The sequence below is a fragment of the Aspergillus novofumigatus genome (genome assembly GCF_002847465.1).
Source record: "Aspergillus novofumigatus IBT 16806 chromosome Unknown P174scaffold_3, whole genome shotgun sequence".
Taxonomy (NCBI): Eukaryota; Fungi; Ascomycota; class Eurotiomycetes; order Eurotiales; family Aspergillaceae; genus Aspergillus; species Aspergillus novofumigatus.
The window spans coordinates 3595393-3610872 of record NW_020194276.1 but is presented as its reverse complement, the minus strand read 5'-3'; the positions used below and the strand labels follow the sequence as shown (position 1 = coordinate 3610872).

The window sequence follows — 15480 nt, the reverse complement described above, 5'->3', positions numbered from 1 at the left end:
CAGTCAGAAACGCAATGCCTGACATACTTTCCAATCTAAAGGATCCGAATAACAATGACATATCAGCACTCCAGAAGCGAAATGATACTAATTTCTGGTCATTCTAGCGCAAAACTCAGGATCTCCCTTTCAATACGGAGGCGACACTTTAGTACGGAGTACCTTAGGCAGCCATGTCCGTACTGAAGATGGCAATACCCGCATGGTATCTTACCGCTAGTGCTGTAGGTGGCTGACTGTGATCGGACAACCGTCATTTCGCTTGCAATGTGCTACCTAGAATTATTCTAATGCCGGGAGCTATGGCCAGACGCTGACCCTTGATACCGATCAGCAGGAGCTTCCTTCGCATGTAGTCTACTCCGTCCAGGCTTCGGTTGGAAACTCGTAAATCTCACACAGTATGGCGCTGATCAAGGAATGGTGAAGGATCAGGATTCTTCGTGCAAAGGCAATGCAGAAAGTCAAGCCTGCAAGAAACAAAAAGAAAAATGAAGAAGAAAAGTAAAGTTGGCCAAAAGTGTTTTTTATGGTTTGAGGAATCTAATCTCGGGTGATACGATGCTTGGTGATTTGTTCATGCATAATTTTGAATTCTACCTACATTTTCTGTTACTGATCATCATATCTGCAACAGTATCATCCAGAGCAGTCATCGTTGTTTGTGCATGTTGGCTCAAGGAAAATGCCTGATCATCTCGTGAGACAAGAAAGTCCCAGGTCCGACTTCTAGGTGATTCACGATTGGCCCCAGCTAGACAATGACTCGGAAAAAGCCAAGGTGGGGATTACATGATGATTATGAATCCGAATCCTTCGGCTTACTACGGTCTCGCGCAAGAATCCGCATAACCGCCTCCCCACGGAGAAGTCAAGACCAGGCAGCCGAGGACATCGTCCGGCAGAAAATCGGAATCGCAGGTCAGGTTTGCGCTCGGCCGCCCGTAAAGCCTCCTACCCAGGAATATAGTGAAATGTGGACCTATCTCAAATCCCCATGTCTAGACTAGTTGTCTCGTGGCTTGATTGGGTGATCGCTTCAAGGATTAGGGCCTGATTCATACATCGTAGGTTGCGGTGTACGGAGTATGCAAGCGCCGCCGCAAATAGCACTTTGCTCCGTTGTTAATCACCCTCGGCTGTCAAGGATCTGTCTTGGAGCACCTGGAGAGACGATGCTGGTTGGTCCTGCCGGCGGACATGTGGGTGACATGACTCGAGTTAACCTTAATTAATTGGATTGTCTAGGGTGTTTGATGAAGACAGTGGATGGATACTGAGCGTCGGCGCTTCCATATTGGCGAGACTTAACGAGTCAGACATCTAGTGACGATGACTATCCATCTATTCGCCTGATCTGTTAATCTCTGACCGTTGGTTCTCCTCGAATGTTGAGAAGAAGCAAATAGTTATCAAGTGATCATGTAGAGGTGAACACATCAGCTGCCTAGCTGTACGTAGTAAATTTCTATGTATAAATGATCGGCCGGGAAAGTCAAAAAGAAACTCATACTGGCATTGCAAGGTGTTACCCAGCTGTAAAGATAGTAATACAACTTTTAACTCCAACCAGCCTCCTAGTTACAATACAAAGTACGGAATACATTGATTTCAACCAGGATGGATGAATGTCATTTGTAAGCAGTGATAGTGTCAATTTCATTGAACTGGGCCTGAGAGGAACCAAAATACTGGTAAACAATGATGTTCCACATGGATAATGGTAAAGTCTGTCTTTGATTTTCAGCTCCTTTACCATCGACCCACCAGCTGTGTAAGACTGTAAGATACTCCGTACATAATATTACGATTTACAAGGATAGAACAGACCAGCGACCAGGATAGTCAGGAGGAAGGCGCCATGACAAGCCTTGCATCGGCTTTGGTGCCAAACTCGGGAAGGCCCGAGCGACACCTGCAAGCGGAGCCGACGTCTGCCACGTGAAGTGACAAGGGTCCAGACCCGGAGTGGAGTGAGTGGGCAGCTACTATGCTAGCGCCCCCCCTTTTGTCTCAGAGGAGCTTAGCCCGTGGAACGCCCGCTCCAGCAGTTCTCGCCTAACGTTGGAGGCTAAAAGGGGTGCGACCGGCGGTTAGTGGTACCATCTTACGTAGACGCTAGGTAGTCTTTTTTCTTAGTTTCGAATCCAGAGTACTCCGAAGTCAGAATTTAGGTTTTCTTAGGCGAATGAACCGAGGGATACTTTCGACGATCTACCCAATCAGTCACGTCTGGTGACATCCATTTCAGACAATCTCGTTGTCTGGTCACCGTCTCAGGAGACAGGCGGGTTTCTGATACAGCTCAAGACGGGAATCACAGCTACGCAGAAAATGTGCGTGAACATGTAGGGTACCTTGTTCTTATGTGACTTATCATATACGAGGCCGGTTGCCTGACCGTAGTACATGACCCTATGCAGCATAATAAGGATCTGCGGCCTTCTTCTTGAGTATTCAACGTGGCGGTCTGAAAACTGACTTGTACCTGAAATCGTTGAGTAGCTACGCCATGGCGTGTTTCAGCTGGTATCTAGCAGTTAGTGGTTCTCTCGCTACCCCATGGGTGATTGAACATTAACACCAGGCATGCTAGGTATTCTAGACAAAATAACTTTGGATGGAACTGTACTACAGGCAACATGTGCATAATCGCTGCGAGGGTCGGTTCCAGCATCAAGAAGTCAGCCTCCATAACTCGACCTTGAGTTTGAAGTTGGTCAGATACACAACCAAACCTTTGCAGTATCACTCTTGTAGTTATCTCGAGGCATTCAGGCAGAGTCAGCCAAAAACCATGCCGTACACCGGATTCCATGTGTTGTATCACCTTTGTGCAACGTTACTAATCGCTTCCGAGGAAGCGCAAGCGAGATCCTGCACATCCTTTCCAAGGGGCCAGTTGAAGCACAGACATTTCAGTTTGATCTGAGACGTTCAAGCCTCGAAGTGATGAGCTCACTTACGCTACGAGGATCGACCCCATCCCGTATCCCCGTCTCGCGTGGCTGGATTGCGGAGAGGTCGACATGTAAACACTGTCCACTTCGTACAGAGTATCTACAGTATGCATACAGGCCTATCCGGACCTAAACATGAAACCAGCTGCGGTCGTGTTTTGAATTTGATCGATGGACCTGTGCTCTACGGTCCATGTATGCGGCGTGACCAAGTATGAAACTATGCAAAGCTTGGAAAGCCAAAGTTACAAGATCAGCATGATCATATTATCTGAACTTTCATCATCCTGCGTCTGTTGCCTGGCACAGCTTGTTTTCAGTAAATTGCCCGGGGGTAGAAACATTGCCGGCAAATCCGGCCAACTTCCGGCTATGTTCACGGAGTTCTCGGACTCGTTATCTAGTCGCATGAGGGGGCGATAAATAGCAATGATGGCAGGGATAATGAATCGATAGTCTCAAGCATATCCCGATTCTACCGGCAAAACCTTATCATGGAAACATTCTTGTAGTTGTAGCTCGTGATGTGACTGATATTGCTTCAGAGAGGTGGAAAAATGGGTCGCTTCAATCCCGCCACTAGACGCGTTGCGGTAGTTCACCCGAGTCCATTTGGATGGACGGTGAAGGCTTTCGATGATCACCGCGCATCATCTCTTGTCAATCCCCCTAGATAGGCTCCATGAGACCATAAGACCATGTCCGCGGCTTGCTCCTTTTCCGCTTGACTTCTGAATAATGCCGCTTGTTGAGGACTCCACATGTGTGATTCCCCTTACTTCCGGCATCATTATTTTCAGCCAGACAAGAATATCTCATAATGCGCAGCACCATCGTGGTCAGGATCTTCAGGAACCCAACGGTCAATCTGTTCTAAATCTGGTTCTGGTACCTTTGACTTCCCGGTTTCAAGGGCGGGATAGCACAGCAGCTCCTGGATGAGTCGCAGACTTCATACCTAATCGTGATGTTCTTTTCACCCCTTCCTCCCTCGGCCTTGTTCGCTCTCCATTACCATCGTTGGATCCAGAACGACGGATGTAGATGAACCGTGTAACCGATTTTGCTGTTAATTTTTGTATTTGTGTCAGGAACGGCCGCGGAATTTGTGGAGTACTGCATCTGTTTCCCCTTCCTCTTTCGTCGGTGGATGAGTCTTTTGCCAGGAATAACGACCCACCATAGTGATGTAAGCGAGGCTCATAGCTCCATACACTACTGATTGCGAGTGTTTGTACCACTTATGCGTCAATCACTAGGCATAACCGTACAAGAAGAGACTCTCTGTAATAATGGGACTCTCTCGGTAAAGACTTCAGAATCCTTACATGGAAACGCTCGTGTTGTCGACTCTGACCAGTAATTATCAAGCTCTTTAGTCAAGTATCCATTCGGCTCACGAAGCGAAGTCCCACGGAGTAGTTCAAACTCATTCATCAAAGCTCAGTCTCCATGAAACGATCGAATACGGAATCGTGCGATAGCTCTTTCCTTCCTTTGCCCATTACGGAGTACGTCTGGAAGTTTTGAACCAAGGTCGGAGTAAAGTCGGTGCTGACGCGGAGTACAGGATACAGATGTGTCGTAGATACTTTGTGCGGGGTGGATTACGTCCATGCGACCATGAATCAGTGCGTTTATTTTTGTTGTGGTAGCGTGGCTATGAGCTCCAGTCACTCGATTGAGGTCTCGCCAGGCTATGCAATTTCTGGGGCCCATGAATCGCGTGGCGATCTTGGGTAGCGTAACAAAGGACCTAGACAGGCTAGACTGTAGGTGTCTATGGCAATACCAAGGATCAGGGATAGAAGTTCTATGGAACGAAACCATCAAATTTCCAATTTGTTCGAGCATAGGACCTTAGCTACTAGCTATGTGCTGAGACAATCTCCGGCCAAGGATCGCTAGTTATGGTAGTCTATTGTAGAGCATAGATTAGAATCCAAGACATTCTCGAAGAGAGTAGAATATCGTTCCCCAGAAGGAAATGATTTCCCGAAGAAACTAGTTTCGATGCCGAGGAGGTATGGCTTCTAGATATTCCATGAGACGATCTAGCGGGATAGTCTATTAAGGGTTGAATCGGAGGATGTGGATGTGGGACTGGGACTCTGGGAGGTGCTTTATGAGGGGGCATAGTAACATAAGGTATGAGACCTTCGCTTTCCGACGGGTGATCCTCGGCTTCAGCAGGGAAAATCAATAGTGGACGCTGGGAGTCGTACGAGACAACCAATAGTTGCATTGATTATTATTATGCCTCAATAACATACCATATCTACTAACAAGCGAGTGTGATAATAGCAACTGACTCAGACAGAATGACAACACAGCTATGGACCAACGGGAACATAACCGGATTTGTCTGAGCTGCATACAAAGGGGGTATCCCACAGCCTCACACGTGACAAGACAGATCGAGCAACCAGTAAATGGAGTCATGGACACAAATCGGAAGATTAGTCTACTGCATAAAACACTGAAGATAGTTTTGACTTTTGAACACCAAATTATGCAACCTCTGGACCTCTGGGAACTGGCACATGCTGAATCCATGATCCTCTGTTCTCCGTACCCGTACTCCATCCTCACAGAAGAAGATCCTCTGGTTCCAGAACAGATTGACAGAGTGGATATCTTCAGCTAAATAATTAGTAATAAGGCCGGTCGTCTCCGTAACCCTTTTGGGTAGTTGGTTTCGTAGGTTGTCGGCCGAGGCATCTCATCTCGTGCACATGGAACCGGAAGAGCCAAGACATGGACCCAGAGAACTCTCTTTACCACTCCATATTGTCTTTTGTCTTTGTTTTGGATCCATGGACCACTATGATCATTTCATAGTGAACTCAAATCCAGAGAAATTACTTCCCTTTCAAAGAGCAAGCGCCTGACGCTCTGGCCGTCGCTAACCAGTGTAAGGAGTGGGTTAGACTTTCATCTTCATCGGTCGGCATCTGTTTACGGGAAGCGGATCGGGGGGAGCTTTTGAGTCCAGATACAGCTCTTCTATCAGCGATGGCATGGTCTCGTCTAAAGGAGAGGGGACAACTGTTACGGAGTACTGTTTGTGCGTATGACCTATCGAAGCTGGTTCCCCTGCATGGGCGATCAGGGCTGCCAATATCCCCTCAGGTTCGATCAATGATGCAACAGTCAAGGAGGTGGCCTGTCTCTGGTCCTGTCATGTCTCATTCTCCCGTTTTCATATTTTCTTTTGTTGGACAGTGCTGAAGGAATAGAGTCATCACCATCCGGGCCCCTTGGGAGAAAGAAGCAAAAAGAATAAGTGATACGAGTCTGCTATCGGACATGGAATACGCAGTAGATACGTAGTTACGTAGCTAAGGTACCTCACAGACACACGCTCGTCCAAATTTCGCTTGAGATCATCTGGGATTTTCGTTGGTTGCCAGCGCCACAATAATCTCCGGTTCCGTCAAGACACTAAGTCCTTATGTCTTTAGCCCCAAGCGAAAAGGAGAAGGAAAATCGTTCAGAAATTCCCTTCTGGGTGGCTGGGGCTAGACTATTTGTGGATTAGACCCGGTTCTCCCATCGTGCTTGCGAGCCTGCAACTCCGTCATCCACCCCCATGGACTTGGTTGGAGATGAGACTATCCAGGATGATAGCGGCATCCAGGACGGAGATATTTCCCAACTGGGATAGATGTCTCCTGTCGCTTCATTTTCGTATGTATACCAGTACTTTTTATTATATTTTATTTTTAAACTGTTTTTTTCTTGCATTTTTGTTTGTGATTTTTCCTGTTAATTTATGCTTTGCTTTGTCCAGTTCCCTCCTCTACAGACTACGACTTGAATATTAGATCAAAATAATCAAAGAAGCATTAGATTGAAAACCAGCTAATCTCGACGGAAGGGGACGATCATCAAACTGGTGATCCAAGCATAATCCAAAGTTCGAATTCTGAAACAGTAACCTCTACGGCGAGCCCGAAGGCTAATCCCAACACGGCTGGTATCTTCACGACTGGAGCATGTCCACCGACCGCCCAGACAAAAGGATCTACAGTCGATTACGATGATGATTTATCGGTTTGTATGATTGGAAATTGGACCATGAGATCAGTGCTCTCAGCAAACTGCCAACGCGTGATCGTGCGGCAACGATCAGCCGTTTATGGGGCATGGGATCGTTGTGACAGGTAGGATATTCTGTCTCCAGGATCCACTTGGATTGATCGGCTAGCGAGTCCATTCCAGTGTGATGGCGGCAATACGTAACTTGGATGGGCCGTGTACCGTTTACAGTGCTGGTCTCCCGCATAGGAGACCTAGGATTTGCCATGATTTGCCCCCTCCAGAGTAAAATGATGATCGATGATTGAATCTCAATAACTTGACTGAGGCTGGAGTGTCCTTGGATCTGCACTAGGACCAGACCTTCTGTAGCTGAGCCCTAAATACGCAACGGAGTACGGAGTGCGTACGCCATGGTGATCAAGGCTCTCAACGCCAGGCCGACGAGTGACGGCTTCATAAGAAGCAGGAATGCTTTACAACGATTCTTCGATGATCTCTCTCATGACATGGAAAGCACGACGTGGAGATTCCCAGCATGCAGGAGGTTGTTGATCAAGAGCATACAGTCAAGTCGCACATTTGACGCAAAGCTAAGACCCCGTTGGACGTGAAATCGCAAGCTGGAACAATCCAATGAACGGCCCCAACTTAGCCGGGGTACGGTGGCCTCTGTAAGAGTGGGCCGGGAGGCGCACGTTTTTTTAGCTCTCGTCGAGCCTACCCAAAACAATACAAACTAATCGCACATCATCTGTCCATCCACCCGCGGACTAGCCATACAGAGTGTTTAACGCCGGGTACGAGACCACGTCCCAATGTATGCATTATTGGGCGAGAAAAAGCAAAAATGAATATTAATCTTTCCACCAGACCTCTTATCCAGGCTCCTGGTGCTCATTAATTAAGCTTTGGGATGGAGGTAGCAGCTTCCTGGTGAGGCAGAACCGAAACGAAAATACCAGGAAAATACTTACGTTACTGCCCTGCTGGCTCAGGAAAAACATGTTTTAGACGTCCTTGGGTGATAGCCATCTATTACCATTTAATACACAATCCACTGTACCGGATCAGTCTTCTATTTTATTTTAATTTTATTTTTATATTTTTATTTTTATTCCTTATTTTCGCCTGCTAATACCCATTCCGAAGTAAAACAAAATAATAATAAAAAAGATCAAGGTTAAAGAAAATGAAAATGAAAGCAAAATAATAATATAGGCTCTTATTAATCTTCATCATAATTACCATCATTATAATTAAGGAACAGGTTCATGTTGGTGGTCTCCTGTCTCCTCATTCGGCTTCGTTCATATCGTGCTTTGTATTTTGACCTCCGCTCGTCCTGGCAGACGGAGTTACGGTGCATCATCATCTCTACCAAGTACCAAGCTATAATTATATTTTGCCTTTGACTTTCTCCCCCACCTTACCCAGCAAATCTCCTCGTCTATAAAGTATAGACCCCATTCTATCCCCCTGGTCCCAGACACAACCCCACTCAAAGAGGAGACAATCTGGATTGGCCCTGAGCTTCAAGTAGTTCACTACTCGCTCAGCCTTCATATATGGTTCCACCGTAGCCATCTTCCCTCCTCTTCTTCACTCTCAGCTTCCCACCGCGCATACCATTGAGGACCTTACCATCATATTTGGCCGCTTCATACCTTCGCGCACACCATGGATGTCGCAAGCCTCATCTCGCCTTCTGAGTCGGATACAGTTCCGTCCTTCAGGTCAAGATCGATTCAGAATCACTCAGCCAGCCATTACAAGCGCCTCTCCGAACAATATACGGGTTCTTACTTCTCTGCTGTACCGACACATACGACATCTTACTCTCGTACCCCTCAGCCGCCACTGTCCCCTCCAGCCGAGGACCAGCCCAAATGCTCGCTTCCTTCCATCTCGATCCTGCTCGAGAACGCAGACGGTGCCGCCGCACACGCAGCAAGTATGATCTCCTCGCAGTTCAATACCTCGTCACAAAGCCCAGTATGACTGACTCGCAGATCACAGAACGCCAAAGAACCGGTCTATCAACGCACAGGGATTCGGATCCCCGGCCTCCATACGACTCGATTACACCACACGCCATGCCACCAACGCCGCCACTGCGTCCTGGTTCGGGCTTCCACAGTAATGGCCATTCTCCCTCGGCATCGTCTGTCTCTGCCGCCAGCACCAGTGCTGCGATGAAGAGTACCGAAACATATCCTCAGGCGCCAATTGGGCTTCCTAGTCCGACAGATCGATCCTCCATCTCGAGCCAAGGGTCCGTTCAGCATGCCGCCGGGGCTCCATATGCTTCGCCTGCTCCTAGCGTGTCATCCTTCTCTTCTCCCATCGAGCCCTCAACACCATCGACTGCCGCTTACTACCAAAGAAACCCTGCGCCGAACACCTTCCAAAACGCAGGCTCCTTCCCTCCAACATCCACGACATCTCTTCCCTCGCCGGGTCATCAGCAGATGATTTCTCCCGTCACCCCCGCCTGGCAACATCACCACTACTTCCCCCTTCCAGCTCCACACCTTATCAGCAGAACCATGATCGCTACATTTGCCGGACATGCCACAAGGCCTTCTCGCGGCCCTCCAGTCTGCGCATCCACTCCCACAGCCACACTGGCGAGAAGCCTTTCCGCTGCACACATGCCGGCTGCGGCAAGGCCTTTAGCGTACGGAGCAATATGAAGCGTCACGAGCGTGGTTGCCATACGGGCCGCCCAGTTGCTACCGCCATGGTTCAATAGACTGCGATTGCGCTTTCAGCATTCAAAAAAAAAAAAACTTCACCTCATCTCCGCTGTCCCATTGAGACAGCCATCATGACATCTGTCATGGAGGAACCCCAAAAAGCAGAAAGAAAAAAAGGCAAAAAAGAAAAAAAAAAAAAGGAAACAAAACTACCCAACCCTTCTCGCCACCATTCCCAACCAGCGACGATTCCGCTCTGCCTCTGCTCTTTCATGATACCCTCTTATGCGTGCGCATGTTATGTTACAATTACTTTGTGTGTGGATAGGTGTCCGGGGATCGGCACGATCATGCAATTTCTCTTCTTCTGTGTATATTCTATTTTTTATTTTATTTTCCCTTTTCCAAGTGATTTTCGTGATGATAAAGGCTAGGCGTCGCTGGGGTATTCGGGCTGGGGAGCATTGGGCATGGAATAAAGGGCCCGGCGAACATGTCTCTTTGTTCAATTTTAGTATTTCCCTTGAGTCATTTCCTTTGTGAGATATGTGACGTGACATGACCTCGAAGACAGATGACAAGTTTTCTGTACATCTGACTGATTGGTACCTTTAATCACTCGGTGATCTAAGGTAGACTCCTCAGTATAGAAATAGACCAAAGTATGACTCTGAATCTGGCTCGTCTATCTAATACATACGTCGTCTGTAATTTGACCAAATAAGACGAGCTCTCACCTTGACACATCTCTAAGAACGCAGATTCTATGATCATTGAACGTGTAAAAATATCTGTACAGCCAACTAACCTCCAAACCCGACACCTGCCCCGGCTCAGTCCGTAACCTAAATGCCCTTGAAATTGCCATAGATAAAAAAAGGGATTATTGCAACAGAAAACGAAAAACAAAGAGGTATCACAGACAAAACAGACAACACAATTCTCCATCAGCCGTAGACATCAACATCGCCGTTGCTCCTATGAGCACCACCTTCAATAGCTCTTCCTTTGCCTTTCTTCTTGGCATTCAATGCCCTCATGCGCTTGATGGCTCCGCCGAAATCGAGAAGGTTGTAATCCTCAGGCATATGCTCACCACTGTAAATGCAGAGAACCCTCATTCCTGGTTTATAGACCAAGCCGCTGAGAAGTTTGGGAGTAATGAGGAAGTACTGGCCGCCACCTCCATTGCGCGCTGGAGCGCAAGCGATATCGACTAGACGTCCGTGAACCATTCGTTCATTTCGTGGGTCCATACCTTGGTTGATCTCATCGACGACACGGAAGGGAGAGGCCGACAGCGACTGGAGGGCCATCAGGTAGAAAATGGTGCTGACGGCTCTCTCACCACCCGACTGTCGATGGGAATCAAGTATGGATAAGTTCTCGTTCTCTCGAAATTTCACTTGGATCTGGATTGACCACTGGTCGAAATTGCTGCCTCCCGGCTCGCCGTTGGGACCTTCTTCGTCCTCTGCCTTATCCAAGGTGACTTGACCAGCACACCCAATGCGAGCGAAGGAGTCTGAGAAAGCGTCGCTGATACTCTTCACAAGTTCCTCTAATTTGGGCTCCCATTTGCCACGAATTTCGTTGATTGCATGATCATACTCCGCAATTTGATTCTGGAACTCGGAGAGTTTGTCTCGCAATTTCTCGATCTGTTTTTCGCGTTCCTCAAACTCCCTAATCACGTTCGCGTTGCCTCCTTGCACAAGTTCTAGATGTGCTCTTTCTGAATCGATGTCCGCTTCAAGCTGTTCCAAAGTATGCTCAACCAGTGTGGGCATGAATTCACGCAAGTCCTCTTGCTCGTTGACGAGCCGTATCGCCCTGTTTGCTTGATCGACCATTTTCCTCACAGCTTCAGATTGAGCTTTAACATCTTCATGCGCCGCTTTCACCTCGGAACTCTTCTCGTCTAGCCTCGTCTTGTGATGTTGACTGCGCTCTCTTAACGTCGTGCAATCCGAAAGGCCCTCAATAAGACGTATGCTAAGTTGAGTAGCTTCCTCCTGTAGTCTGCGAAGGTTCTCAACAGCATCCTGCGCGTACTGTCAGTCTCTAAAACGCATGGTAATGACGAATTGAGAAATAGTCAAAGGTCCATCGTACCGCATATTCAAGATTTGCCTTGGCCTTCTGTATTGAAATTTGATCTTGGCGACCGCGAATTTCAAGGACTCTGACTCTCATCTCCTCAAACAGTCTCTCGATATCTTTCTTCTTCGCTTCCTGCTGACCTATTTTCGTGACGTGAGACGAGAACGATCGACAGACGAGAGAATAGGCAGATCGGACGACTTACGAATCTTTTCAGGAATAGCCCTATAGTTGATGAGTGCTGTCTGTTTCTCGGCTTTCTCCTTTTCAAGTGTAGCCTGGGTGGAAAGAGTGAGCGAAAGTGAAGAGTTCTAGGACTGCCGTTGACTTACCCTCTCGCGATCTAGTTCCTTCTTCTCTTCGCCCATCCTGTGGAGTCGGCTCCGCTCTGATTCCATCTTTTCTTTTACTTGACTTACTTCGTCCTTCAGGGCAAGAATTTCCCGCTCTACCTCTTGCTTCGCTAGAACATCCACTGCTTGCGAGGTCCAGATCTGCGCCGGTCTAACCTGTCTCACACGGGTAGAAACCGCACCAGGGCCATATTCCCGTCTCCGGACAATCTGGTAGTTTTGCTTCCCAGCTACCCAGGAACTGATCGAACCATTTTCCAATTTGGCGAATGTTTCGTCCGAGATTCCCTGTAAATTTACAGGGGTTTGATGCAACCGGTTTTCGCTACATAGAACGGCCAGCACAGGCTCGGGACCGCTGAGAAAGTCCTTCGCCCAACCGTCAAAATCCAACGACCTTAGCTCTTCGTCCGAGACAGGTGGACGAAAACTCCCTAGAGGCGTCGTTGAAGTCCTGATACTAATGTCATGAAGCCTCAAATCTGTGATCAGGGCTCTTTGCAGGGTCCGAAAGTCATTTCGAGTCTGCGTGGTGAAGGCAGTAAAATCCGTTCGTTGTAATAATGACTCAACCGTGTCAGCATATTTGGGGTCTTTGACCGAGCAGGTGACGATTGGCGGTCCGAAAACTTCCTTCTCAAACTTATCCTGATTGTCTTGCAACCACTTGTAAGCTTGATACGAATCTCGTGACGCTTTACGGAGCTTGGCTTCTTGCTGCCCAGATTGGGAGGCGAGACTATGCAGCTGTTGCTCTGCTCGTCTAATCTGATCGTTCTTCGACTTGAGCTCTTCAACAAGCGGCAGTCGAGCTTGCTGGATTTCAGTCGCTTTCCCCTCAAGCTCTCTGGTTGCTAGACGCTTTTCTTTCTGCGGAGACAGTCAGCATACGTTCTGATCACACTCGAAGCGCACCCACAATCCTCTCATTATACCAGCCGATATCAAACTCGGCCGGTTGTTCATTGAGCTCGCGATTGAGCCTGTTGATTGTCTGCTGGATCTTGGTCGCTTCCTGCCTGTAACTCTGGCCGCTCTTTTTCTCAGCCTCAATCTGGTTATTGAGATCCTTCAGCGCATCGTCAAATTGTTCAATTTTCTTCACGATCTCCATGGCGTCGCGGTCTGCCTGTTCAAAGCATCGCTTCTTGTACTTGACCACTTCATCCAGCTCCGAGCAATAGTTCTGCTTTGCATTGACCGCTCTCAGTGCAGGTTCTAGTTCAGCCTCCAAATCCTCGAGCTCTTTTCGGAGTCTTCTTTGCTCGATCTTCTTCCGATTCAACTCGTTGCGGGCCTCTCTGTATTGAATAACTGGACGGAGATGCTCTAACATCTCGATTTTCCTCTTGATCTGGGCCCGTTGCCGCATCCGCTCAACGTCTACTCGCTGCATCTCCTGTCTGTTTTCGAGATTTGCTAGCAAATCTTTGTCACTCTGGTTATCTAACTGCAACTTCTTTTGTTCAGCTCGAAGCTTCTTCAGACTCTCATGCCACTCGATCATCTCTGGTCCAGCAGCGGCCCTCTGCGTTGAATTAAGCAGTTCCACAGGGGTCAGTGCAGCAAACTCGCTCACTTTGTCTTGCGGCAAGAATTGACACAAGTTGTCGATCTGAATGGCGAATGACTGAGCGAACTTTTTAACCTGCGCGAGAGAAGCCTGCTTTCCGTTGATTGTAAACGAGCTCTTATTGCCTTCGCGTTTGATTATTCGACCGATAACTGGATTCTTACGGAGCCCCGGCCCCTTAGCCAGTTCAATCTCAATGCTGGCCTCTCTGCAACCGTGTTTGACGAACTCGCCGGGATCTTTCGCTCGTCCTAAGTGCTATGAATAGGCGTAGAACCCGTTAGCCATGGTGTTGTATTGCCTCAAGATGAACATGCTCGTACCTGTGGGCCCCATCCCAGGCCCAGACAAATTGCGCAAACAAGAGTGCTTTTCCCTGTCCCATTCGGCCCAATGACCATGTTGAGTTTCGGCCCAGGGAAGAACTCGGCAGAAGTGTAGGTGACGAAATCTGTAACTTTAATGCGTACAATAGCGCCGGGCTTGTATCCATCCTCATCCACCTCACCATTCGCTAAAGACGTCGTTTGCGAATTGGAGGATTGTGCAGGTCCGGAATCAGCCTGCGTAAGCTCAGGCGTGTTTTGCTCCGTGCCTTCATCAGTGCCTTCGCTACCAATTTCACCGTCATCTTCTTCCTCGTCTGCGCCATCCTGGACTGGATCTAGTCGACGTCGCTTGCCGTTGATCGAATTTCTTGACGCAGGCGTGGGGTCTCTTGATGAGTTGGTCGACGTTTCATCATCGCCTTCGTTCTCCGACCGCTGCCGACGACGGGCAACCGTGCTCAGCGACGGCATATTAACAGAGATGCGCGATATTCTGCGTCCATAGGCGCATATGACAGAAGGTCGTTATCTCTTTCAACTTTCTGGTACAGATAGTTTTGGAGTTCCTGCGCGGATGACGCGACGCGACCCCCGATGGGGCTAATCAATCTACTCCCCCATCGGTCAGGCGGTATACAGCGGCAATTCTACAAATGATCTCTCATTGCAGATAACTGCATCAACATCTTACTGTGTTAGAGATCATCACGAGTAGAACAAGAATAACTGTCATCATGCCTGCTCCTAAAAATGTACCGAAGCTTGTCTTGGCTGCTGCCGTCACGTCAATCACCATCGCAGGAACTCTTTACGGCGCTAGCGTTAAGACCGAACAAGAGGTTACTCAGGTATGATCGTTCAACTCATGGCAAAAGAGTATGCCGATCTGACAGACTTGTTCTGCGTGGAATAGACAGTCCAAAAATCTCGAGAAGCTACAATTGACGAACGAATTGCGTCACTACGGGCCATGCGACAGAACCTGACGTCTAAGAAGGGACTTGTCGAGAGACAGATCGACGACCTTGAGAAAAGAATCCAAGAGAGGGCACAGAAGGGCATCGGCGAGAAAAAGGAGACACCCCATAATGGACGGTGAACCGCGTATTTCGCGACAAATGAGAACTAAAATGACCATGGTCTTCTTTCTCGTTGCTATCTGTCTAGGAGCATATCGCTGCCTCAGCTGCTGCTGGGGCTCAATCGCAGCCGCCGATAGCTGGTCGATCAGGGCTATGCAACCAGGATGCCGGAAAGGCTCACAGCAGTATCTCGGCTATGCCAAACCCGGCTTTAGCTGAACGTCGGCGCCGTTCAGTCTGTGCCAGGGCTTTTACTAAGAAGATGAAAAGAGACTGCTCGATAACGGAGTCGCTTAAAGCCGGGACTGAGTACTTCAGCAGGTACAAGCTATAGTCTCAT

General features: G+C 48.3%; 3 protein-coding genes across 3 annotated transcripts; 2 read left to right on the top strand and 1 right to left on the bottom strand.

Annotated features, from left to right (window-relative positions):
- Nucleotides 1-8681: 8681 nt before the first annotated feature.
- P174DRAFT_419952 (uncharacterized protein) lies at nucleotides 8682-9697 on the top strand (the record flags this gene model as incomplete). The annotated part of the gene is made up of 2 exons (XM_024824825.1): nucleotides 8682-8955; nucleotides 9021-9697. 2 exons carry the CDS (start codon nucleotides 8682-8684, stop codon nucleotides 9695-9697), a joined length of 951 nt encoding a protein of 316 aa, XP_024684665.1.
- Nucleotides 9698-10647: 950 nt separating this feature from the next.
- On the bottom strand, nucleotides 10648-14529 carry P174DRAFT_366342 (DNA repair ATPase SMC5; the record flags this gene model as incomplete). The annotated part of the gene is made up of 6 exons (XM_024822109.1): nucleotides 10648-11754; nucleotides 11816-11919; nucleotides 12009-12081; nucleotides 12136-13026; nucleotides 13076-13987; nucleotides 14053-14529. 6 exons carry the CDS (start codon nucleotides 14527-14529, stop codon nucleotides 10648-10650), a joined length of 3564 nt encoding a protein of 1187 aa, XP_024684664.1.
- Nucleotides 14530-14792: 263 nt separating this feature from the next.
- P174DRAFT_367197 (uncharacterized protein) lies at nucleotides 14793-15157 on the top strand (the record flags this gene model as incomplete). Its single annotated transcript, XM_024822157.1, has 2 exons — nucleotides 14793-14906; nucleotides 14972-15157. The coding sequence occupies 2 exons, from the start codon at nucleotides 14793-14795 to the stop codon at nucleotides 15155-15157; spliced, it is 300 nt and encodes a 99-aa protein (XP_024684663.1).
- Between the last annotated feature and the right edge of the window lie 323 nt (nucleotides 15158-15480).